Here is a 26,752-nt window from a genome sequence, read left to right as displayed (position 1 = left end):
TGTTCAAGAAAATGAAGGTTAAAAAAAAAAAAAAAAATCGGTGGAAATCTATCATTGACTTCTTTTGACTCTCTGACTAAAAAAGTACAGTATTAATGAACGGAATAAATTTGTACCTGGCCAGTCTTAACTTAAAAGTTTTAAGACCGGCTCAGGAGACTGAATGTTGATAAATGCCTCTCCTTGCCATTAATCGCATCCATTCTCCTGAGCTGGTCTTAAACGCACGTTTAAGACCAGCCAAGCATATTTTTATTCCCTTAATTTTGCCCTGTGTACATGTGCATTACCTAGCCTCCCCCCCCCACATGGTGTTTGCACTGTGGTTGTACATGTACCACCACGTACTTCACAGGTTCACAGGTTGGCCTTTTGTTTCAAAACACATGAATACTAAATGACAGTCTCCAACATCTACTTCCCTAAGGACTCCATTTCAATTGTATACCTCCCCTTTAACCTTTGACATGAGGGGCCCCTATCCTTAGAGGTCAAAATGGAAGCCGTGGTGTACTCGTCCATAAATTGTACCCTATCGAGAGAATTTACAGTACAGCTCTGTATGTGTAACCATCTGACTTTCCTCATCGCTTTAGTTACAGCAAACATGTACAAAGAGACCATCACATTTTGTTCCCACTGCTCTTCGGAATATCATCAGACATTTAATTTTTTAGCACACAATTCCAGAGGCAGAAGGCTTATAATTAATGTGCAGCCAACCAATCTGAAATGTCAACAATTCCATCAGCAATCATCCCCATGATGTCATAATCTTCCAGACCACGGCCAATCCAATCATGGCAGTTGACTGTCTGATTCATGAATAATTCAAAGTGGGACCAGTCAGCTTAACAGCCACCAACAAACAATTCGCCCAATCAGAGTTTAGCGACTTGACTCATGAATTATTCAGCGCAGGCATGGTAGCCCAGTCTGGAGTAAGCTGTAAACTGTGCATGTATAGAGAAAAACAAATTAACCAGCCGCCTTCCGAAATACAAGCACTGTCCGGTCCATTCCCGGGGTCATATACGGCACCTAGGAATCAGTTCTCACGCTTCAGGTGCGGGAACCTTGCGTCAATGTGTGGAGTGATTTGCAATTAACGTTGGATAAGAAATTACAGGCATATTTCAAGGTAAGATATCAGACAATTTGCCTTTATTTTAATGTCCTTTTCCTTTTGTTTTAAATTTTATGTGTAAAGAAACCAAGATCTCTGTTCATTTCAAATCAATTACATTACATTCATTTCCTCCTCATGGCAAAATTACAGGCACTAACAATGTATGAGAAAAAGAGGCCACTGGAGGTAACAAAACCTTAAAAGCAGAATTTGTCTCAGACATGCCATTACAAGAAACTAACAGGAATATACAAAAGAAACAACAAACGGGGAAAACGTTACACGTGCACAAAATGAACATCAAATAAAATAATGAATGACAGGGCTACGGGAGGGGGTTACAGGCATGTACAGCCACACAATAAACAAGGACCCTAGAGACTAGAATGCAGAAATGTATTACAAAGATAAAAACTTAAGTTACTGCTTGAACATGTTATGGGACCTTAAACATCTGAGAGAAATCGGTACGCTAGTCCGTAGTTTAGGTCTGGAATATTTGATATTTCATTGAAAAGGGCATGTAGATGTTCTATGTTGAAGTGAATGAATTGTTGATGAACTTTACTGCTTCCTGCATAGTACGCTATGATCTATCCATGCAACCGCTGTACGGCTTGGGCCAAAAAAAATGCAATTCCACTGTTTGACAACCAAAAAGGGGAGGTACATATAGTACATATAGATACACGTACAAGTGATTAGCTACAATGTAACTTACAGTCTTCAAATGCACCTGCAAGATTTGATTCAGTGACAAATGAATTTTTCTATCATGATAACTGTGAACCACTTTGTAAACGTGAAGGCTTTCTTTCAAACAGAAAAAGCGAAAGGAAAAAACTCCTTTGGCCAATAATCTCTACCATTCCATGCAGTCACGCACAATCGTTTCCAAAATGTAAAAGTAACAAGATAAATGCCGTTAGGTCAGACAATCAATAGTTGAATTTGTACCCCACTACACATAAGTCACATGCAGTGCTTCCATTAGAGTTCATACAAACCTATCCAGTAATCTTGGACTGGCTTTTGTGGGGGAGGGAGGCTGATGAAAAGGCAATCGCTTTTTTCCCAGGCCAGATTGTCAAAAAAACATTTCAGAAATGTCAAAAAAATACAGTAGTCCTGTACACAGTAAGATTAAAACGTGGATAACTTTTTGGACAAAGAAATGGCAATTTGTTACACATACATGTAACTTGCTGTAAATCTCAGGAGACAGCAGTGAATGAATGCAATCACACTTTTTGGGATTGGGGCCTTTAATAATCCAGTGTTTCCAAACGTCCACAAAAAATTTCCTGAAAAAAGGTCCCAAGTTTCCTGAAATTTGATGGGTACGTGCATTTCCCGAAAGATTCAGGAATGCTTCCTGCATGCTATTTGTAGTTGTTTCATTACGGGCGAACATTAAAATAATGGTAAAACCATATCTCCATAATGTTCCTTCTTATCCATGGTAAAATAGAGATCCACCATACATCATGCATACATGTACCTGTATGTACATGAATGCCTATGCATGCCATGTGGGTGTACTTGTGTGAAGCCGTGGCTTGGCTGTGTGGGGTTGATCTGGGAGTGTGTGTTGTGTACAGTTAGTCTGCACTCTATGGCTGGTCGTGTACCATTTTCAGAGGTATGAAAACATGGAATTCTGCTTCAAGAAAAACAAGGGGAATGGGGGAAAAAAGGTTTTGTTTGCCTGATTTGAATTAAAAAAATTCCTAAATTCTGGAATTTCCCAAAATTACTCACTTTCCGGAAAAATTTCCCCCAAACACAAAAATTTCCCCAATTTTGGGTGAGTGGAAACACCGCTTGAATCAGTTTTATTGCCTTCCCCACCACCAAAGCGTATAACCTTTCACCAACACAGCACTGCATGGAGCCCTAACAACCAAGCCATGATAATGGAAATTTCACCGGCTCGCTCAAGCCACAACTTCAACAGCATCCACCAGGAAAAATGCTCCATTATTGATTATCCAAACCAATCACGGGTTGACCAGTGCCGCTGAGGCTACAGATTTGGCATTAACACAAGGCTGGGCACTCAAAGGTCTCCCCGGACATCAACTGATCCGTCTTGTAATTTGATCAATTATGCCCCCAAAATGCCTTTCCTGAACATCACAGCCTTGGATGATAATCACTCTTAAATACCGGTACATGCTGTTATTTCCCCTGTGTGAACAATTGTCATAAGGAGCAACACCCCACTTGATTTAGAGTGAGAACATGGGACAGCCTGGACAGATACAGCTACATGTACATGTACATGCAATTCAATGACATCGGTGGTGACGATCTGCACACATCCACTCATTTCACAGGGACGTACCTTCGAGGCATGATAATGAACATGATCAAACTGTGCCAGTTTTGACACGATTCCTTCCAAGTCACCATAATCGACGTTCAACAAAACACCTTCACACAGAAGGCTTGCATTACTGGATGAGCCTTGGTACAACCTCCACATGTTGAAATAAATCTTCTCAAGCCTGCTTGAAATCAACAGCTCTGAACAAAACGCTACAAATTCATAATTGGGCGAGCATTTTCTGATACTTTGGTGCTCAGGTTTTCTAGAGGTAAATCTTGGAGGAGGGAATTAAAACACACAAAAAGTTTTTCTATGGTCTCAAGAAAAATAAATAAGGGTCTTCAAATCAGAAGAATACAAAAAAAAAAAAGAAAAATGAAGTATCCCTTACCACCACTGCTGGCAGCAAAGGACCAAAGTTCAAAAAAATTAAAATCAGAGACTTTCATTTTTTGTTTACATTTATATTGGTAAATTGTTGGTCGGGTGATCCGAGACTTCTCAAAATAAAAAAATTTCTTATTTTCCCAGTTCTGAATCCAGTGGGTTGGAAGATCCAAGAGTCAACTTAAAAAGAAATAAACTCTCGCCTTATGAAAGAACAGTAAAGGCACCTGCTTCCAGAATATACACCAATGGAGAGGATGCCTGCACAAGGAAAGATAGCAAAAACACACGCATGTTCATGTCCAAAGTTATAGGTGTTTGGATTCCAAGATGAGAATTTCCAAACGAAACTCGGAAAAGTTTGAACCCAAAAGGAGCAGAATTTTACCCCAATTTCAATGTAATTTGGCTACCCATTTGCAGTGTGCAGTTTTTTACCAAGTACTAACGTCACGCTTCACCAGTCCGGCTAGTCCAAATCACCGAGAAATTCAATCACATTCAACCGAGTGGTTACCCAAGGCCCAGCCTGCCTGCAAAAGGGGCAGGATGCGCACGCTGGCTCCTGCACAGTAGTAATTAACAGCCAGCCTCCGGTTCAAGGGATTGAGGAGAGACAACCCCTCCCACGACTGGGCAAGTGCAGACAGCGGCGTCACGGATTAACGGCGCTACCTTGTCTGAGGAAATGAAGAAGGGGAGAGTCTTTGGTGGAGTGTCAAGTGGAAACTGACTCATCAATACACGGACTTGTGTTGCAGACCGCTGATGTAACGGTCATTGTGTAATTTGCCAGACTGAAGACTGTGGCGCATGCTTCCACACTGCACTACATGTAACAGAACTTCAAACAAAGGTAAAAAAAAAAAGTATTTATTGACAAGCAAAGTCATGTATTTCTGCATGGAGGAACGGCTTTTTACTTTACGGGATGAACATGATATATTGTGTTGTCTGTGTGTGCTTTCTTTTTTTCCATTTTATGCAATCACATATGATAAAGGTTAATGCACAGGCAGCAGTCCATTGTTCATTCAGGGACAGATAGCAGGTTCCATCCCACTTGCCTTTGTCTCTTAGAAATGGTGCTGCCATTAGCCATGTCATGAAATCTTTCTGACCATAAAGGCTCATACCATTTTACCCTGCACCCAAGCATGACAACTTTCTGAATGAATTAAGACACATTGAACAAGTTTTTCTGGACTTTGATGAAAGCAGCAGACAAAATTGCAGTTAACCTTCTGCAAAATTTGAAATCCCATTCCGAGATTGCAGCAGGTTGCATTTGGCAATGAATGCAATTATGACAATGTTTTAGCCAACAGGCAAAGGATGGCCTCTCACTCACAGAAAACAAACATGTATGAGGGTACAACAAGCTCATCAGCCCGCTGTGATCACGATTTATCCTCCCCTCAAGTCATTATCCCACTTTCAGGTCGATCAGCAAAGTTCTTTGGCGAACCTCCAGCAGCCTGACAGATGTCCGGAGGCACATAAGTTGGTTGATAATTTACTTTGTGAAAGAAATGAATTATCGCATAATGAGCAGCCGTGCCTTTCATTACAGCGCGCAATTTGTTCTAGCTCATGGAGCAAACATTTGTTTGTTTGCATTGACTTCTTGTATTAAGAAACCTGTGTATATACAGTGTAACACGAGTTCTCTTTCTGGTCGGTTTTACATAAACGAGGTTTCCTGTGTACATGTTGCTTGTACAAATTGCTTTCAGACAGGAAACATTATTCACCACACGGCTGTTTTGGTGCTGTTGAATTTCTGTGAATTAATCTGTTATTGATTAAATGAAGGAAAAGACGAAATATCAGGTTCCTTTGCAGAGATTACAATGTCCGAGAAAAACCTGTGTCCGGAAAACTCTTTGTGTCATCACAGAAAGTCACAAAGTGAGAAAATATCGTAATCATCAATGAATGAGTCTGACAGAGAGATTATCTCATTTGTAGTTTACCGTTCACTCCAAGAAGTTTCCTCGCAAAATGATGTACATGGAAGGAGCTAAAACAAATATTCGAAGCGTCACTGACAATGAGCCAGTTCAGTAATCCAACAGTGCATACCCCAAAATAAAGCACGTCTGGGGTCTTTTGGATGTGCCTACGAGATCTGCCCAAGTAGTGTGGCCCTAAATGAGCAAGTGGATTGTTCCCCAGTGATTTTGCTTTGTGAGATACTGAAATAGTTCATGGTGACGATGGAGTTGTTTCATTTGCATTACTCTTCTGTCCCAAGTACTATCATTTGAAACCTGTGTCTTAAAAACTGCGTCATCAGAAAATGGCAAGCATCGAATGTCTGACATATATGGTAATTCCAGAAATTAGGGGTCAGTTTTTTCATGTCCCTGTCACATCGGCATATAATTTTGTTAAGTTCACAACACATTTTCTAATTTCCAAGAGTGATGAATTAATGCAAATTACCTGCCAAACAAATAGTAATAATCTGAAATCAATTCTGGTGATATTTCCATGTCAAATAACAAGGTCACAGGGACCCAAAAAGTTCACACTTTTGGACCCCTAATTTCTGGAATTACCCACATACAATGTCTTTGTTTCATCTGTATTACTCTTCAGTTCCAAGTAATGTCATTGGAGAGGACTGCCCTTCTCATGTCTCAACTTGTGATCGCTGGTCGCAGGCAATGAATCTCACTCAAAATCTGAACGAGTCCCTTGGTCAGCTCCAGGACAGTGAGTTTGCTGTGTTCATCGGTGTCCTGCACATCCTGACCATTCTCCTGATCATCTTGGGCAACTCCCTGGTCATTGAGGTCATCGTCCACTCCCACAAGCTCCGTACCATTACCAGTGGCCTGCTGCTCAACCTGGCAGTGTCGGACCTTGCAGCCGGCCTGCTGCTGCTCCCCTTTGCGGCCGGCTCCTGCCTGGGTACTGGCTGGGCCTATGGGCAGGCCCTCTGTGTCCTCCTGGGCTTCCTCTACGCCCTCCTCTGCTCTGCCTCCACGTGGACCCTTGCCTGCATCTCCCTGGAGCGGTTCATCGCCATCAACAGTCCCTTGAAATACCACCAGCTGGTCAGCCGGAGACGGGCGATCATGGCAACTGCTTTGATCTGGATTGGGGCAACACTGAATGCCTTGTTTCCCTTTGCTGAAGGAAACCAGGAGGCCTACACATATCTACCACAGTACACTTTCTGTCTGCTCAACTATCATAGCCACTTAGTAACAGCCATCGTTCTGCCCCTTCTCGCGATCTTCATTCCTTTTGGCATCATGTGCTACACCTACGTGTCCATCGGACGCATTGCCTGCTCTCACGCAAAGAGGAAGATTGTGGAGTGTAACAAGGACCACTGCATGTTTGTTGCTCCTAAGACCAAGGATTACCGAGCTGCAAAGATACTTGCTGTCATGGCAGGTAGGCATTTACTTCCTCTAGTCAGTTTGTCCTGAAGCGCTATACCGTAACTCCGATCTCTTTCAAACAATTCCAAGCTTACAAACTTTTAGCACAATTATCACCAGCAATTCAGGGTCAAGTTTGATACTTTGCACATGTAGATGAAAGTCTCATTAAAAATAAATGTGAGTGGCAGTACCACATTAACCCTAACCCCCTAGGCTCCTGCACTAGAAAGTATACTGAACCTCACAAAATCCAACAGGTTCATGTAATTGTCTATGTACTTGTACATGCAGGGTAGTGTACCAAACCTGATAAACTCCAACAGAATGAGCCTGTTGGAGTTTGAGTGATATGGTATGGATGGGTCTATGCAGTATAGGATGACTTGCACTGAACAGTACCAAACCTGACAAAATCAAGCATAGTCCAACAATTGGTACAGCAAGCCAGACACTGCACACAATGAACCCTGTGTTAAGGTTAAATGAGGCACATGAATATTCAGACTTAATCCAGGCAACACCGACAATGCAAGGACGTCAACTCAAATGCATACCGTACATGTACATATTCTCTGACGTCTGTCACACCATTACTAAAGGAAGAGCGATGTATGGTGTAACACAGATGAACCACCTGGGCATGAGCACGACATTACATGTACTTCTTCACGTGCCGGTGGCACAGACAACATCCTCCACTGTTCAGAAGGATTCCGGGAACGTCAAGCAATGCAATACACATACCGGACTTGGCGTTCCATTAAGAATCACTTCATAGAAAGACAGGGTTTGTAGGTTGCAAAATGCACTGGGCAGGAGAATTAAAGAGCAAATTACAGAAATAAATGGGTTACAAGTAGTCCCAAATTAAATCTTAGTTTACCTGTTGAGTAAACTGACTTTTGTTTACTCTTCACTGCTAAACTTTGTAATGTTAGCACAAATGGGAAGAAAACGTACATGTACATGTAATTTTGCAGCAAACAAAACTCTGACAATGAGCCAGAGCGGGACTAGCACGTGTCCCTACGCTACTTCACTCGTGTAATCTAGATATCATCCATTCTCAGTCATATCAGTTGTTTTACTCAATTCCTGGCCACAGATGAAACACGGGCCTGCACAAAACAAACATCAGCAAACAAACAACTTCCCACAGTGCGATCCATTTCCACTGGCATGCACTTCAGAATGACTGATGCTTACACTGAGGTACATGTAATGTACAGTAATGGATTGAAGATTTTGTAAGACTCTCTGCAAACAGAACTTGATGAATGGAATTAGAGATTGACTTGAGTTAGAGCACGGTGCTCTGGTCTGTGTTACCATGGCTACTGGTATGTTGATGTGAACTACACATAAAAAGACTCTTATTCCCAGACAAGATTTTCAAAAGGGAGCTGTTAAAAGAGTTGTGTTCCTTATTTGTACACAGCAGTACTGTATCAGACACATCATGCTTCAAAGTCCCCCCCGGATAGATTTACACTGACAAAGGATGTAAACACATACATGTACACGTACACAGCAGGGCAATTCCCTGAAATCATATCAACCAGTGTCAAAATTTCAAAATGGTCCGAAAGTGAAATGTTATATATCACTTTCAAGTTTATGGTGTGCACTTTTTGAAGCATACATCATTTTTAACAACATTCAAGAATTGGGCTTTATTTGCCACTGAAAACTTAGCTTTAAATACTGAGAAAATGAGTAAAATTTTAAAATTATATATTCTAATTTATTTGCGCATGCTCATAAGTGGCAACTACGTGTAGAGGCAAAAAGCTTGAGCGGCCCATTGAAAATGTACAGGGGCACAAATCTCAACACGATTTTCTCCCAGCTTCTACACTTTTTTCACTTTTGTCTTTGGAAACCCTCCAAAATCATTATAGCTATAACATTTTGGTGGGAGAGGAATTTTTGTAGAACAAAATGAACACTTGCAAAGTTTCATTCATGAGGTCAAAAGAAATCAGTGTGGTTCCCTTCTTGTGAGCTGTACAAGTTACAACAAATTGTGCGATACATTGGGGTACCAAAATAAGTTGCAAACATCTGATATTAGAAGGATAACAGTGGTTCTCTTGATGAATGCCATCGAGGGAATACCCATGTGAAGTGACCGCTATTTCCAATAACTCCCATTTTTAAGCCTTTTGAGGTCCAATTCACAGTACGACATAAAAGTAGGCACCTACATGTACGTACATGTGCAAGTGATATATACATGAACAAGTACACTGTGGTACGCTGGAGTACAACTTTCATATTTAAATTAAACATGGTTGGAGAGGATCCCTGTTAAACTCTATTGACCTTAAGCACTCAGGAAGAAAGCAAGTTTGTTTGTTTGTTTTTCATTTATTGCAGTGTAAAATCTCATTTGACAAAAAGTAAAGGCTACACTGTATAATGATTTTAGAGTGTTCTCCTAAGACTGAAGTGAAAAAAGTGCAGAAGCTCAGAGAAAACGTTAAAAAGTACGCCTCTGTATTTTCACTGAGCGGCTAAGGCTTATTGCCTCCAAATGCCATTTACGTGCAGGCGTACATAAATTAGAATTTATTAGTGAACTGATCTGTAAGGTTTTAATTATGGGAGAAAGGCAATCCACATGCAGCATGTATGCATGGGCATACATGTACAGGTACAGGTACAACTGGCGTAGCAGGACATAGGGGCCAATTCACATTTGGTAATGCTGCTGCCATTTACTTTCCAGTACTTTGAACCAACAGAAATACATAAATAAATAAAAAAATCAAGAGGATTCCCAACTGCAGAAAACTGAACTTTATGAGAGTTTTAATGTTTGACAGTCCATCATTTGATTTAGCAAAATTTGCGTATCTTTGTGGACAGTATTTTCTGTTATTCCATTTCATTGAATACCTCATTATCCAATTTCTTTTCAGTTGTTTTGGATAAAATTTGGAATTTTGGTTTGAAAAGTGCAGAAAGCCCTTCACGAAAGATGTGAAATGAGATCAGCTTGTAGGTTTAAATTGATTACCTCTATTTTGTGAAGTACATGTAATTTCAGACGTGTACATCAGACATCAATGCATGTACTGTATAATACATGCTTTTTCTGAAACAGTTTAGCAACCACAGCCACATACAGTGTGCTGAAATTGCATACCTTTCAAGGCAGCTGGCATTAATGACCAGTTCTCTTTGAAGCTCTCAGAATTTAACAGCAATAAGTGTGACAACCCGGAGGATATAAAAGTGGTGTTGTTACAACACAACTCACCTGATTTTTTTTCTCTCAAAATCAAAGTTAAAGTCCAAAAGATTGTATTTTGCAGAAGTATGGAATATAATATAATGGCGCTATGACAAAAAACTTTCTCTTCTCAAGATGATTTCCGAAAGAGACGAACATCCCACACCACATTGACACCGATCTGTACATTTTCCTTGTCAAAATTTAAGCTATCCTTACTGAGAAATTTGCTACAAAAATGTACAAATGGGATGAGTACCACGATCTTCTGACTGCTCTTTCTTTCCTTTTTGCACTGGGTTTTGGATAGGTGTGTTTCTCGTTTGCTGGATCCCCTTCACCGTTCTCAGCCTTTGGCAGGCCACCACCCAGACTGACTTTCCCTTCATCCTTACTGCCGTCTCCCTCTGGCTCACCTTCCTGAGCTCGGCCATCAACCCTTGGCTGTACTCCCTGCTCAACCGGGCATTCCGCCAGGTCCTGCGGAGTCAGGGCGTCCGAGCGCTGCAGGCGGTGCGCATCCTGAGGAACAGGACGGAGACTGGCTTGGGCGATTCGGGGAACGCGAGCAAGGTGCTGAACAACGTGAACCGTGTCACTGCAGAGAACCCAGCGTCTTGCGAGGACATGCTGCTTGAGCGTCCTCACAGTGCCATCACCCATTGCAACACTGAGCCCGGAGGGGGTGAGGGCACTGCAGAGATCCACTGTACAGGAAATCTGCTTGAAACATTGGCCAACACCACGTCAGGAACTCCAATGCAGGACGAAAGTCTCTGATTATTTAACTTCACCTCTTCACATCTCACAGGCCTCAAAACAACAGCTACAATGAATATGTACAAGTAAAGCATGAAAGTGATAATATGACTTTCATGGCTATTTTAACAAAGAATCAGCCAATGACAAATCGTCTTTTGTGCCTATCCAATGTTGAACAACAATTACGGCAAAGACGGCAAATCAGTATTAAGCTTCTTTCCCCAAACCATGGGTAAGTCATAATGGAAGTCAGGCTGGGTTCCATTTACTGGTATTTTCACCTATGGTACTTTGTACGAACCACAATCTGTTTCCAACTGTCGCTGTGACTTCTAAAGTCTGTGGAAGAGCCAGATGTCAACAAAAAACAGTTACTTCGCAGAGTGTTTCCTCAATTTTAGCATGAGAGAATCTACTGCCCCTGCACATGATTGATAAAAACGCTATTAAATATTCCTGCCAATGACTCCTGTGATCCTACATGTCCTAATGTGGAATTGAGATGAACCCTGATCTTGCTTGGCAAGTGTTCGTATAATACATGCCTCGACCTTAGGCTTTTTAATTAGCACAGACAAGTTACAGGTGTAACTTATTTTTTTTACTAACCCGCAGGAACTTTCACGAGCCAACTGGACATTGTTTAGCAAAACTATGACCAACTTCTTTCCAATTTATTCTTTTCAACCTTTAATGTGGAGTAATGCTGTCTATTTGAAAACTCACAAATGGAGGATTCAAAACTGATACAATTAATAATAAAAACATGTACAATCAAAATTTACAATGTTATCAAATTTTGTTTGTTCATCTTTCCATATAAGGCAAACAACTGTTTCAAACAGATAGGTGTTTCTTTTACGAGAACACTAGGCGTGTTAAAGAATGTACAGTATTGTACTAGCCTGCAGGACTTGTATGCCGGTCAAGTGCCAAGGTCGAGGCCTCGTACATGTATATAATTCATTAAACCAAAATAGGAGTAAATGATCATGCATGTTTTCACTTGATGGAACAGGTCAGCTCCACGCCACAGTATTAGAGTACATTATCTAATTGGGATATACCGGAATACGGTATCTAATGCAGAACTGTCACTTAATAATTAGAGTAAAATATCTAACCCTAATATACCGATATACCGTACAGTATCTAATGCAGAACAGTCACTTCTTAACTCGCATTCCAGTGAGAACAATCCTAAAGGTGAAATCCCAGACAGCAATTTGATAGATTGCATAGATTAGATTTGTGTGTGTGTGTGTGTGTTTTATTTTTATAGACCTTACTGTTTGATGTGATTTGTATGATTTGTATGTGTGTGCGTGATTGGCCAAAAAAGCCTACAGCACATGCCCAGGGAATCCTGGCCATCCACGGCCATCAAAATAACTCAAACCAAACAACCCTACACATACTCAAAAACCCCATCATGCTTGGTAATTTTCCTCTGCATAAGGAGATAGGGTATCTGCTCAACCATGGCTAATACGCTCAATTAGCAGACCTTCTTTTGTTCAGCTGGGATAAGTACTGGTTCACTGAGTGTCCTCCAGACACATCTGGGTCATGTGGTATTCGATTTATGGCTTTAATTTTGCCCTACTCGATTAAAGTTTCAAGAAACAGATCTAGGAGTGGTGAAACCTTGTCCGTCGTTGTTCCCGAATCAAACTGGAATGCTCCTATTTGTGGACAATTCAATGACTTTGTGGCCATGCAAACAGCATTTAAGTGTAGCCTTCTGGTAGCTGCAATGAAGTTTTCGTCAACACAATTTTCTGCAACTTTGTGTTCTTCCTCAATGTACAACTTACAGGTATGAAAACTCGTTTACATTCTTTTTTTGGTTAAATGCAAGTTCATTTTTTTAACCAGTTAAAATTATCTGTGCTTTCTACATAACTGAGGGCGCAGTTGCTGTGAAGTCATCTAGGGAAGGCATACAGATCATGTATATGTACATGTACATAAATGTAGTTCAGTGCACAGATTTTTCTGTTCAAATGAGCCAGTTCAGTATTCTAACAGTGCATGCCCGACCAGGACTGGGCTGTTTGGGAACAGCAACTCATACACGCATTGGTCAGCACAGTCATACGCTCACTCGCGCGTAGCGTAGTTTCAGAAAGACCTTGGGAGATTGAAATACCAAACTGGCTCATTGTGTACCCAGTATATCCTTTCCCAAAATGTTTCTGAGAGAGGGACTGATGCTTTCTTATTGCTGTGCGCATAAACATCAATGAATCAGCAAAGACCGCATAGTCCACAAAAATGCAGGAACTTTTTGTGCACAAACCAAACTCAACTGTCAAACTCAGGCTTTCTTCCTGGGATGACATCACAGTTTTGCTCATACATGTGGAAATACTCATTGGCATAAAAGATAAAAAGGCAGGAAACTAGCCTTTGAAATAGTGAAACCAAAGTTCAACATTAGGTTAACTGAGACACAAAGGTGCATTTCGAAGATACACGTACCTACGGTATTTGAGAAAATTGCCTGCAGTTACCGTTTACCTCAGCACCTGACACCATGCTCAGTAAGAATGAGTTTGGGAGATTTTTTTTGGGGGGGGGGGAGGGGATTGTCTAAGTATAGGAATACATGTACATTGTTAAAATTATGCAACGTGGTGCAGGTGGGAAGAATTGGGCTGTATCATGCAGCTTCTTAATGACTAGCAAGAACATTGTTTTAAAATTAAAAAAGAATTTCATGTAAAGCAGCAATAACTGTGCTTATTCAGTTATTGTATGCTGTCAAGCATGTACATGTATTTTAGCCAGCTACATGTATGCTATACATGTAAGTCTGATGTCCTAAGCTTTGAAAATGCTTCAACATTTTTAAATGAAAAATTCTGTCTACTCCTTGTTGTACCCAGTGCTTGTGGTCTTGGCAAAATTAACACTGTTTTCAGAAAAAGGAGAGTTGAGCTCCACTCTGTTCAGATGCTCCTTAAATTTGCGACTGTTCCGTGACCTCTGGCTTCGACGTGCAAGTACCCACTCAAAAGAAATGGAAAGATTCTTGGAGGCCTACAAAGGCCATTGGCACCTTGGGATCACTGCATGGGACCTGCATGCAAACCCTACAAACTATCCACTCTCAGTGGAAATCGAGGTGTGTTTTTAGCAGAGACGATCCTTCAGTGGGAACATGGTATACATCTGTTCGAATGTGTGGTCATCAGATAGGTCTATCTGCTGGGTGTGTGCACAAGCCCAGTTAGAAAAATTCCCACCAGGCAGTCTCTTTGTTGCAGGTGAGGATGCACTTCAACGCATAATGGATCACCCCTGCAAACTCAGTACCTGTCATGCCCACAAGCAAGTGCACCCACATTGGTGTTACCTGCCTTCATTTAAAGGGGTTATCCCTTCGTTTTCTTGTGGTTAAGAAAAATCAGAGATGATAGTCATTTTTCTTAAACTGTACAATCTATTTCGAGCTACATGCACTTGTAGATCTTTGACGATGATTTCCTTATCTTTTCCTCTTCATTTTGGGACAGATGCCCATACCTCTAATCCTATTTTCAAGAGAGAGGGTAACCTTTTGTGGACCCATCAGTCCACACCACCTGTCTGTGTATAGGGACCTCGTTTGTTCACAAGTTGAGGAAGCATGAAGGCTCATACGGACATGCAAGGCATTGCTGTATAGGTAACTCTTTAATCGTTAATACAAGGGCCTCAGGACTTACTTAATTATCTTGTATTATCCAGAATTTAGTTTAATTGTCCTTCGTATTACTGTTGATACATTACCAGTAGGTGATGAATTTTCTTTCAAAACAGTTCAAACATGTACTTTATGAAAGGGGTATGTACCTGTAAATTTGTAATAAATAAGGAGTTGTTACAATAAAATTTGTACAATGGTTGAGAACTAAGAAAATTAATAAAATGCAACAATGGCACAAGCAGACTCATTGCAAATAACTGTTGGAGTTACCGCCATGGTCGGTGTCGAGAGAGAACATGCACACATTAACATTTCAATTGGTGACTGACTACAGAGATGCAATTTTATACGTGTACAGAGTAAAGAGAACAGGTGAATTTTTGGGTGGACAGAAGTGACTGTGGGTCAGGACCAGGGTAATAGAGGGAAATGAAGGTTTTCTTACAAAGTTTTGAGATTTAAAATGTGTAAATATTTAATGAAAAATGAATTTTATATTAGTTTATAAGTTGGGTAGGGGCATTTTTCTATTCTCTTTTTTTTAATGTTTGGTGCAGAGTTGGTAAAGAGTTCATTCTCTTATTCTGGCCCTCTGGTGGCCTGGCAATCACAAACAGCCATTGTCTGTTGTGTTCGTTCAGATCGGGTAGGATGAAAGCTCCCACAAAGAAAACCCTCAGGAATCTAATGTGCCCCAAAACCCCAGTCATGGATTCACCACCATTATCACCGGACCTAGTACAACAGCACCTTTATTGAATGGGTTCACTGACTGACGAGTTGTTTTCAAAATGGTGGCACTAAATAGACACATTTCTACATTTGCACTCAACCAGACTGGAACAAGCGCTTGTCTTAACCGGAATCTCATATCACCCAAGCTCATATTAAAGATCTTTTTTCCCTTTTAAGGAATGTACATGCACACACTGTGGTCGGGAAAGGTGAAACATGCTCATCTTAACCCGGATCTTGTCCTATCGGAGCTCGCATTAGGGAGAGTCGACTGTACCATGTACACGCGTGAGGTCCGTGGATACCAGGCAGGATATCACGGCCTTTCCAGTGTGAAGACCCTTACTAAGCACGCCCACACCAGTACAGTACGGTAGCTTCCGTGCAATTACCAACATTTAATGGACACAGATCACCACTGTGTAAATAATGTTACTTGACCGGTGTTGTGAAATCACAGAGGCCCTCAAGTCATTTTCCCCTTTATGTTTACAATACATTGCATTATGGAGCCTCCTTGTTTGTAAAGTAAGCATTATTTAAAAGAGGGATTATGCAAATGCCGCGATAAAATGCATGCATATGGTAAGTATGAATAAACTTGGGATCCAAGTTTTGACCTCTCCTTCTTCCTTCGGGCGCATGATTTTATAAGTTAAAAACATATTTTGGGATTAAGTAATTATACAGAATACCTTCTCGATGAATAAAAATAGTCTGAAGTCAATTTTAGTGACATACTGTATCCCTTATCAAGTAATGCGGATCAGGATAGCAAAGTGCCCTGTGTCGGACATATCACTATATCCTCCCACTAGCCAAAGAAACAAGGCCATTGGGACTTCAGCATACTCTTTGCTGAATCCATGCTTTACACCAGACGCAAAATTCCATCTAGCTGACAGACACAACCACTTCCCACTATTCATTCTTAACCACCAGGATGGATCCGTTTCTGAAGAGAATTATGGGCACTATAATAACTCAAATACAGATGGGAAACTGCTTTTCGACTAGCACTCAGTACTGCTCATGGCAACAAGTCTCTTATAATGCCTCATATTCGTCCTTTCAATAAACACAATGTACATGTACTTTCTAAGGTTGCATGAATCCAGACTGCCACCTCACAGAGACGTGTCTCTAAGATATTGACCTTTGACGCTATGGCAACTGGTCCTTCATCCTAAGTACTTATGGATTTGTTTTCTTGAGTGACACAGTGAAGTGCATTAAAAAGATGCACTTCAAATGTAGGAAATTAAACCTCTAAGAGAACAATTAATTGTGACTTTTTCTGCAAATCTGTCTCATTTACTTGAATTTCCAACATGAAAAATACGTATTAAAGTAAAAGTAGTGATCTCCAACCTGTAGCAGTCTGGCGGCCAACCAATTTATGCTTGTCTCCTGTCATGTTAAAAAAGTAGCCACCAAGCTTTGAAATCGGAGCGCCTAGTTGAAAATTTGAGTGCGTCATTTACATTCTGGAAGATTTCAACTGATGCAGCCTTATCTTGAAGAGAAAAAAATTGCCTGTGAAATTGAATGTCTATAATTGCTTCCAACTGCAACGATGGCAAGATTCAGACAAGGGTTTCAACATGGTCCTTTTGGAGCGATGAACTCCATCCCCATTGCAATATTCTTTTTAAAAGTTTAAAATTTACCACTTGGAAAAAATGCATACATTACTATTTCCTCCATCCATTCGATCTACATGTAGGAACAAGGTGTGACATGTTTTTTCCATAGCAACGATGGTCCTCACTGCCTAAGCACACAGATTTAACCGCGACTGACATAAGTCGTGCTGAGACAATAAGCCTTTTGTGAGTTAAATTTGAACAAAATCTGGTACACCAAATTCTTTAAATTCACTAGAACATAATTGGAATTCTCCATAATGAAGACACTGTTGCTATTGATGTACCTCATGATTTGGGAAAAGGTTTTGCTTAGTTGCATAAGAGACGCCTTGCACCAGTACAGTTTTCAATGGATATGAGGGCACAAAGGAACCAGTCCATTCCAGAGATGGTGGTCACCACGCAAAAGCTTGCCCCGAATCATGAGGTATAGCAACAGTGCCTTTAGTCTGGGGGAATTCAAATTGTTACGTTCACACGGTCTAGTACATGTACGCGCAATCAAATAATTCAGGGTAGCAAATCTTATCAGCTTGTCTCATGTCAGGGTACACGGCCTGAACACACCACTGAATTATTCTCGACAGTCAACTCTTGATCGGAGAGAGAGCAAACAGCAATGAGAGTGCAGAATGCAGACAACACTTCCTAACATCCAGCCACTAGAACCACTGGTGCAAAACAGAATATTAATCCATTAAGCCAGAGTGTTTGGCCATGAGCGCCCTCATCATCAAGACTCAAGCCCTCCAGACGTTGAATAAGTAACTACCCCTTGGGCTTGTGGAAACAAGCAGAGAGAAGAGTGGTCTATCGTGGCCTGCAACAACATCCTAAAACTCTCTCTTTTTTAACTCCTGAATCACGCAGTCGATTATCAATCACTGCTCGGCAGGCTGTACCGGTACAGTATTTAATGCAGGAGACCCTCTCTCTCGCCAGAAAAGCAAAAAACAGTCAAAGGGTCCGCTTACTGTAAAACAGCAATCGTTCCTGCCATTATAAATTTTGCCATTTTCTTTCTGGCTGCGTCAGGACATACCGTTCCTGTGCTTCGATAACATCAGTCATACACACTTGAAGTAGGAGTGTAACCTGGTGCAGGGCACATACAATGTACACGTCAGCTTTCATACTTACGTGTACATGTGTTTGTGGCAATGCTTTGCAATATGCATGCACAGATTTCTCAAGGGTTGTTTCGCAGTACAGTCGATACTCTTGATGGTTCAGAAACCTTGAATGATGATGATCAAAGCTGAATAAACAAAAGCTTTTAAAGATTTTACGGGGGTCACAAATTTAAATACATGTAGGTCCACCCAACATTTTATTCCCGGAACTAGGTGGCAAGTATCACGGTTCTCACTCGAGTTGAAAACAACTACTTCATTTTCTGGAAAAACTTCAGCGGTAAATTTCTCACACCAAACGTAATAAGCGTGCAATGATGAATTTTGTGATAATCAAGAGGGTCGTAAAAAATCATTCATTTCTAATTTGATCGCTGCAATTAAGCCTTGACTGCATAGGCTACAGGGTAATTTGTTACACAAGCTGCAGAGTTCGGCACTGTCTACTTGTATTCAAGTTGTGCAATGTGGCGGACGCAGCATGGAGGTCCTTGTAACCAGATGGCGGTCAATTCAAGAGTGAACTTCAACGCTTGAATCAACATCTTAACCCAACACTGTACCCTTGACAAACGGCAAAAAGCAACAGCAACCTGTGCCAGACGACAACTTGCGCAGCAACCAAACAATCTTTTCAAGCACTTGGATACTCGCGGATTTAGCAGGCTCCATGCTTCAAAACTTGGCGCACGTAAGTAAAGTTGAACCGCAAAGGGTCCTCACAAACTACTCGGACTGATGAAACTTTGTGTACAACGTGTACATGTACAAGTGACACTGGGTAGGAGAATGCGACAATGCTTCAATATATCGCTAACACTCAAAGACAACAACCGCACACCAGGCCAACTATGAAACATCTAGCCTTTCATGTTACTTGATTTAGTTTAGCAGGTTCTACCAGCATTTTGTTGAAGAAGAGTTCTGTGGTCCTGACCTAGTAGTACATTACATTGCAGTTTTCTGTGGCCAATGAGTACACGTACGTAAGTTCAACCCAGACACACATGTAGCCTGGGTAAATACCCGAGGCCCATTGAATTAAATTACTCTGCAGGACAAAAAGCCGGCCTAATGATAGATAAAGTACCAGACAGAATCCTGTAACCTGGTAACCTCTCTCACAAAAAGGCCTAGCACACCGAGTAATTAACTGCAGTTCACCACACTGCGCTGGCCCACTGACACTTTTGTCAAGCAGCCCCCCCCCCCAAAGTAATTAAAGTGTGGACAGTTTTAACAACCTCCGTGGGCAATATACTGTGGTTAATCAGTCACAAAAAAAGTCAGACACTTTTGAAGCCAAATGAAAACATGCAATTACTCAGAGACTGCCCGTGCTTAAACTGATCCAAACAGATGATTAGAGAAAACAGCCGAAGAATGAACTCTGCCCTGAGGACCTCACTGCAACTGTGTTAGCACAATTGTTTGGTTTCATATTTTAAAAAGAAAAAGCAGATGAAATTTCTAACCTTCTTTCGAGGCAATTCAAGTGTGATGAAATGAACTACGCTCCACACCAGCTGATGATAACAGATGGCAAAAGATACATGGCTTCTTTACCAAACAGAAACCTAAGGCTAGGTTCATCACCACTGGCAAACAAACTGAATTTTCTTGGGGGTATGTGGTCTAGTGGTTAGGGTTTGATGTCTAGCTTCTGATCATACCGGGTAGGGTCAGGGATTCAAATCCAACTGGCAAAAGCATCATGTGATCGTGCATTCAGAACCAGTTAACATAAATAACAATGTTACCACAGCACTTGAGGCCATTTTTGTATCAGGCCTGCAACCATCCCCCCCCGACAAGTTCCGATCATTAAAAAAAATCGCCCACAGAGAATAATAACATTTTGATGCCCAAAGCCCCCTCCCCTAAATATCGTGCCTTCATTTCAAATCGAAAACACATGCAAAGTTGATGCAAGCAGTCAGAAGAAATGCCAAGGAAATGCCTCAGATTTCACCACAACTTCCCAGGTACAATAAGCAGGTCCTGGACCCCATGCCAAAAAGGCTCCACGCTTCATGCTTGCATTGCCTGCCGCACTGCTAAAAGTTAAGGCCATGGAGAACACTGGTACATGAAAGAGTTAACTTTGCAATAAAAAAAGGAAAGAAAAAAAATACAAGTTTACAGTGTAATTTAAAAGAGGGCATCCACGGTTTAAATTACATTTATCTGTGTGCATGGAGCTCTATGTGGGCTGGTTGCCACTTCTGGTACGGAACATACGTGTACACCAATATTGTCAGAGAGAGAAATCACACTTTAGAGCCCTAGTGAACCACACTAGGAGACAGTGAGACCACAGGGTAAGTACATTAAAACAGAAAATACATGCATAACGGGAGAGAAAGAGAGTGCATGTTTTTCCAATTAACTAGCAGAAAGCCTCACCGATAATATGGACACTCTTGATGTTACTAGCACACAGTGTTTGCTTGACATGTATCTCAACCGTCTCAAAGCTCCATCAGACATACACAGGAAGGGACAAGTTTGATCTAGGACCACTGGTTAACTACAGGAAGTGGTTGGTTCGCGAAGTACCTAGAGTATGTGCAGTGAAGTTGAAGTGCGAACAACGGCCCTAGCCAACGGCTGTCAGGTCATTAGGCCGAAGGGGAGAAAAGGTGACCGCAGAAAGGGCAAAACAGCAAAATAAGAAGTGAAAATGGTTGATTACTAACAGTGACATACACGTACTGTGTTCCAGGTAGTTTTCTTACAACTGGTCCTCTCTGCACAGTGCTATTGAAATGGTTTATGGCATCCAACGATGTGACTAACCTCAACAGGCTGGTCGCAAATAGCTGACTAGACTAGTCCAACCATCGTCGACGAGCATGCGCTTGATCAGAGTTAGTCGACCCAACGTTAACTATGGTCCCTGACCAAACTTGCCCTGGTTTGAGGAGGGGAGAAGGTTGATGGTTTCCCGATTCTCCCACTATTGCTCTTGCCGAAGAGCGGGAACCAGTGTATACGTGTACTGTGCAGTTCATAATTCTTGGACCAACTGCATGCTCAGATGCGCTTGCGCAAAGCAAGTTGAGGTAATCCAGTCAAGTTAAACCCTTAATTTAAATCTCCATGCACTCATTTTTCAGACATTGGTCTACCAATAACACATGAATATTTTCCACTGGCCCACCACAGCAACATTTTGGGCAGAGCTAATTGTTTGACTTCTTTCCCCCAATGGTCTCAGACCAGCAGACAAGGCAGGTTTTTTTTTAAACCATAGCGGTACATGAAAAGGGGCATTCATGAAGACATCCGCATTATTTTCTAAGTAAAAATCTGATGAACAGGGAATAGAAAATACCCGTTGCATTGCTGGTTAATTTTTTTTTTAGTAAATTGGGCATTCCGTGGACAGATGAGGTGGCATATCACAGACTACCCAGAATATACTTTGCTCATTGCTAAACACCCAGCATGCAGCTATGGATAGGTAGTGTGTTCCACCTGTCCCTCCTACTAAAGATCTATAGATCACAATCCCACTATTCTTCTGCTCTAATTTGTAACAACTTATCCCAACTACATCTAACACTTCTCCTCAATGCAAAAAACAGCTGAGAACAACGTACCTGGTTGACAACTTCAAAGAAGAGCGCCACTGTTGTTTGTGGAGTCAAACCACAGAAACGCCACTGTGTGGTGCCACCCATACCGATCTCCGTGTCCGAGATGCAGGGCCCCTTGACGTTCATGGAGATGCACGGACCAATGGCACCAGACACCTTCAGCTCTCGCGAGGTCTGAAATGAAGTAGGGGCAGTCATGGGTCAAGCAAGGGGGGAATTAGGTCATGCCAGGTCAGAGGTCAAACCCCAGCGCCCAGTACACTGATGGATTTAACTCTCACTTCCCACGAGAGGGATCCAGGGACTTGGGTTCAAGAGTTGCGACAACTTCCGATTAGAAGCCATTTACAATGACTCGACTCAAGTCACAAAAAGTAGTGACTCACTACAAACGCATTAACCCTCCTATGCTGAAGTCACTCTTTGGGTCACTTGGTAAACCCCTCAAAGAAGCATAGCTGTGTCGTGTTGTGCACTGCACCAACATGCAAGAGAGTGACCTTGGGCACTTGTGCATATTTGTGCTGTAAAACTAAAGGAGGGTTAAGCTCTCATTTGGGGCAATTTCAAACATTACAAAGTTGTTTTGTCTTCTCCACTTTCTGATCTGGGGGCACAACGGTCACAAGGGCTTGGACAGCGAGGGCGATATCCCCTTTCCCTTCCCCCGACCTCCATCCTGCTTCCTCACTGCCGGGGCTCTGCCTTTACCTTGACCTCCAAGACAGCGCCAAAAGCCATCTGGAACTCTTCCTTCTGGTCCTTGGCAAAGACGCGCTGGAAGGTCTGCTTGAAGAGGGAGGTGTTGAAGGAGTCTGCCATCACCATGTGACCACTGAGGGGGAAAAAAAATGATAGATTTTCATTCAACAGTGGCAGGGAAACCTCGATAAGCAAATAAATAATATTTACAAACGTCTGGGAAGAGAATTTACATTAAATAATCCCGAGTTATAAAATTGCTCAAATATGTCAATCCTTTCTTCTTTGACCCCACGATGCACAATCCAACAAGGCTCTGTGTGATTTACTCTAAACCTGCAGGGCTACAGGGTATTTTGGTATCATCATTGTTTCTCTACCATGTGCAAAAAAGACCCTTTTTTAAAATCCCATACATTTGTATTTGCATACAAAGGTTGGCTTTCAACTTGATCAAAAACAGACAGATTCAGTCTGTTTTGTGAGGTGAATGCAAAGACCTGATCATTTCAGTGCAGGAAAACATGAAGATGCCAGACTGTCATATTCGCGACCTCTTAAAACCATAACAAGACCCCACAGGTACCACCTGAAGATTACCGCAAGACATCCGGGCTGAATTCAAGTCATATGCTATTCAAATGAACCGCTACGAGAGCTTTGCCACGGTACATCCTGTTACTTGTGACTAGTCATGTTACTGATCTAGGCAATGGTCTTATGATAGTCTGAACCACGTCAGTGGCTTCCTTTCTCATAACCTACCCAGTGTAGTTGCAGCATGTCTTCATCTCGTGCAGTCCCGTCTGATCCAGTGCACAGGAGTAAATGTCGATGGTGTGGCCGTTGGTGCTGGCCCTGGTGGCCAGTCCCTCATAGTGCTGTACACAAGACACAAGGGGGGGGGTTAACGTGTAGTAAATCCGGCCGCTGCCTCTTGTCTCAGGCATGTGGGAAGATACTGGAAGATGCAAGCTACTTCTAACCATCCCAGATCTCTCAAGAACCACCAGAAATTTCGGGATTTCGGGGACTAAACACAATCATAATTTGTTCAAATCAAGAACTTGATTGTTTCTTGAACGTTTAAAATACAGAATGTTCCACAGGTTTCCAGCTAAGCAGAAGAGTTGAATGACTCAGGGGGGCTTCTGGCAACAGGGACTTAAAAATAAAAGACAGCTGCACGTTGAGTGAGATTCACATGCATCAATTATGAGGAAACGTACAAAATAGGCCACATTAGCATGTTTTACTTGTGTCGGCACAAGGGCCTGCCCGAGAGCAGGAATGACTGGAGAACGGCCAACAGGTAGGTGAGCATATAGAGTATTGAAGTCAATACGTCACGCGCACAATTACTGTGTAAAAGGCATGAGCATGAGCATAAGAACCAGCGCGTGAACCAACACGTTCGTGTACTCCATTCGCTTGCACTGCACTTTCTGGTTCACAGTGACGTCACACTTCGGTACTCTATAGAGTATTGAAGTCAATACGTCACGCGCACAATTAGTGTGTAAAAGGCATGACCGCGAGGAGCAGTGCGTGAACCAACACGCCCGTGAACCAACACGCGCGTGAACCAACACGTGCGCGTACTCCATTCGTTTGCACTGCACTTTCTGGTTCACAGTGACGTCACACTTCCGTACTCTATAATCTCAATTTGAACGGGGTATACTTGTGCATTACGTGGTTTCTTCAAAGAGTACACATTGACCATTCATATGATTCAGAGGAATGCACACGAGACATTCTCCTGCACCCACAAGAATGGAGAGTAACAGGTGTAAAAGCAGCCCTTGTATCCTACAGGTGTCTGGAATCTTGTTACCAGACTGTTGCACTGTGATTGATAAGAGTCCCAAAATATTTAGAGGACGCCCACATGTGGGTCCAAATTTTCCTGTCAGATGTTCCTCTAACACGGTCCAGGCAGAGCATTGCTTAGGGTGCAGTATACATGAGCATAGAAAAAAATCTTCAAGGCGTTACCTTCATGGCCTTTCTCATGAACTTGGCGTTATCTTTCTCGATGTCGTGATGGGATCTGATGGGCGTCTTGAGTTCGTCACCCACCACCATGCCAGGGCCCTGGGTTGCAGGCCCACCAATGAACAGCATGATGCGGGCACCGGTATTAGGGAAAGAACACTGATTGGGAAAGGATACAAATACTGTTTACAAAAAAAAAATCAGTACCTTTATCTGAAACAAATTCGAACAAATTTAATAAGTAATGCTGAGGAAAATTATTTGAAAGCCTCACTACAATGTAACTTGGAATTCAGATAAGCCATAAATGCGCCAGATAGAATAAGAATCCAACAGTGCGTAATTTCTGCAAGACTTGATATATTTAATAAGTGGTCATCATTCATCATTCTCCAGGTTTTCTAGGTTATATGGCTTCCGAATAGTGCCCCCTGAATGAAGATATTGACAAATGGGAGGAGGAACCATCACAGGGATTGGTAGTTCAGTTGCCGGTACAGTGTTGTGGAGGTCACAGGTTCAAATCCCACCTCAGTCAATTTCTTTAATCATCTGCATGATTGTCTAGTGGACAAATGACATTCTGCTGTAATCTGTTGGATACAGCATATCCCTACGAATGTTGCTGGATTCCTTAACGTTCACTGAGGTACCAAGAAAAACTCACTTTAACCAAAAAAAACCCCACTTTCACAACACCTGCCTGCTGCCATAGAACGGCTGCATACATTACCTCAAGCAGGCCAGTGGCGATGGACAGTGCCACCCCGGTTGAGCGCAGTGGTCGCTTCCCGGCACCGACGGGCCAGGGATCACGCTGCAGTTCCCCCAACAGGTCAGTCAGGTTCATGTCGCACTTGTGAACAGGCTGAAGAAACCTGTCACAAAAAACACAAGGCACAACTACGTAGTAACACAAACAAAATCTTGACATCAGCATCTTTGTTACTTTCTTCCTTTCTTTCTTGGATAACTTTTAAACTTTGATGTTTTTTATTTTTTGAGTGTGTGATTTCTTTTTAGCTTCTAAGTTTGATAACCACGTAATTCAGCTTTTGGCTGGAACAAATAAATGTGAAAATATGAATGTTAATATATATTGTAATATCCCACCTCAGCTCCATTTAAAAAAAATGCTGGGTTATTCCGTGCCAAATCATACAAAAGCAGGGGTACCTTCCATGTGACAGGGGTCACATGGGAGGGTGCTTAAATTGGCATAGACTGACCCTACAAGCAGACTACCATCTTCTGAAGACTCAACTACTCAAGGTAAATCAAATCTGCCTGTACGTGAACCAATGAAAGCAAGCCATCTAGCCCAAGATGCATGGAGGGAAACCACAATAATAAACTAAGGTTCCACAGCCAACCCTCCGAGACAAACCAATAAAAGCTGTTATCTTAAGAGAAGCAAGTCAGCACCTCTGTCAATGATGGAACTTATGCATGTAATAAGGATGAGGACTAGAGAAATACTGTACCCTGTACCGTGTTTATTCTGTACCACAAGCAAAAACTGTCACCTTTTCCATTAATAATGCAGCTCATACTGCAAGCCCCTTGACATTCCAGGGCATTCTATCCCCTTGAAGAGCAGCTTTTTAGCCGGGGATGTTGTCCTCTAACAAAAGTATTATTCTTTGTGCTTACAATGGGACTCACTTCGTACATGCAAATAGCAAAAGGAATACAAAATCTGTACCACAGGCCGTCAAACAGTATCTATAAAATGAGGATGTTAGTAAAACTATCCTAATTCCCGCCACTGTCCAAACAAGGTCTCGCCAACACCACGCAGGGAAGTCTGACAGAGAAATGAGGAAAACGGGAATTGTCTGTCTTGCTTTACTCACGATCCTGTGCAATCGGTGTTCACCTCAAGGGAATGTGAACTGCACAATTTGTGCATGGAGTGGAAAGGAGTAATCAGTTGACGTTACGAACGCATTAAAGAAATAAATAGTGGATAATGACAAGGTTTGTCAGA

The 26,752-nt window shown here is 41.9% G+C and overlaps 2 protein-coding genes across 3 annotated transcripts in view; one reads left to right on the top strand and one right to left on the bottom strand.

Annotated features, from left to right (window-relative positions):
* The window catches only part of LOC110982126 (protein transport protein Sec23A-like), a 42,808-nt gene that overhangs the window by 8,261 nt on the left and 7,795 nt on the right, over positions 1–26,752 (bottom strand). The window contains exons 7-12 of one of the 2 annotated variants that reach the window (XM_087143047.1): positions 26,619–26,657; positions 25,496–25,640; positions 24,763–24,921; positions 23,530–23,645; positions 22,774–22,897; positions 22,066–22,236 (exon numbers count right to left, since the gene is read on the bottom strand). In XM_087143047.1, coding sequence (XP_086999173.1) covers positions 22,066–22,236; positions 22,774–22,897; positions 23,530–23,645; positions 24,763–24,921; positions 25,496–25,640; positions 26,619–26,657 — 754 coding nt within the window. The remainder of the gene's footprint in view (positions 1–22,065; positions 22,237–22,773; positions 22,898–23,529; positions 23,646–24,762; positions 24,922–25,495; positions 25,641–26,618; positions 26,658–26,752) is intronic. The other variant, XM_022240326.2, reaches the window with a different exon arrangement.
* On the top strand, positions 1,010–16,511 carry LOC110982131 (histamine H2 receptor-like). The gene is made up of 4 exons (XM_022240340.2): positions 1,010–1,141; positions 4,272–4,704; positions 6,453–7,259; positions 10,798–16,511. Exons 2-4 carry the CDS (start codon positions 4,662–4,664, stop codon positions 11,265–11,267), a joined length of 1,320 nt encoding a protein of 439 aa, XP_022096032.1. The 5' UTR covers positions 1,010–1,141; positions 4,272–4,661; the 3' UTR covers positions 11,268–16,511.

The sequence above is a fragment of the Acanthaster planci genome, linkage group LG01 (assembly GCF_054643075.1).
Source record: "Acanthaster planci isolate LZ-2023a linkage group LG01, COTS_SCS, whole genome shotgun sequence".
Classification (NCBI taxonomy): Eukaryota; Metazoa; Echinodermata; class Asteroidea; order Valvatida; family Acanthasteridae; genus Acanthaster; species Acanthaster planci.
The sequence above is the reverse complement of the archived record's forward strand: the minus strand, read 5'-3'. Positions and strand labels throughout refer to the sequence as shown.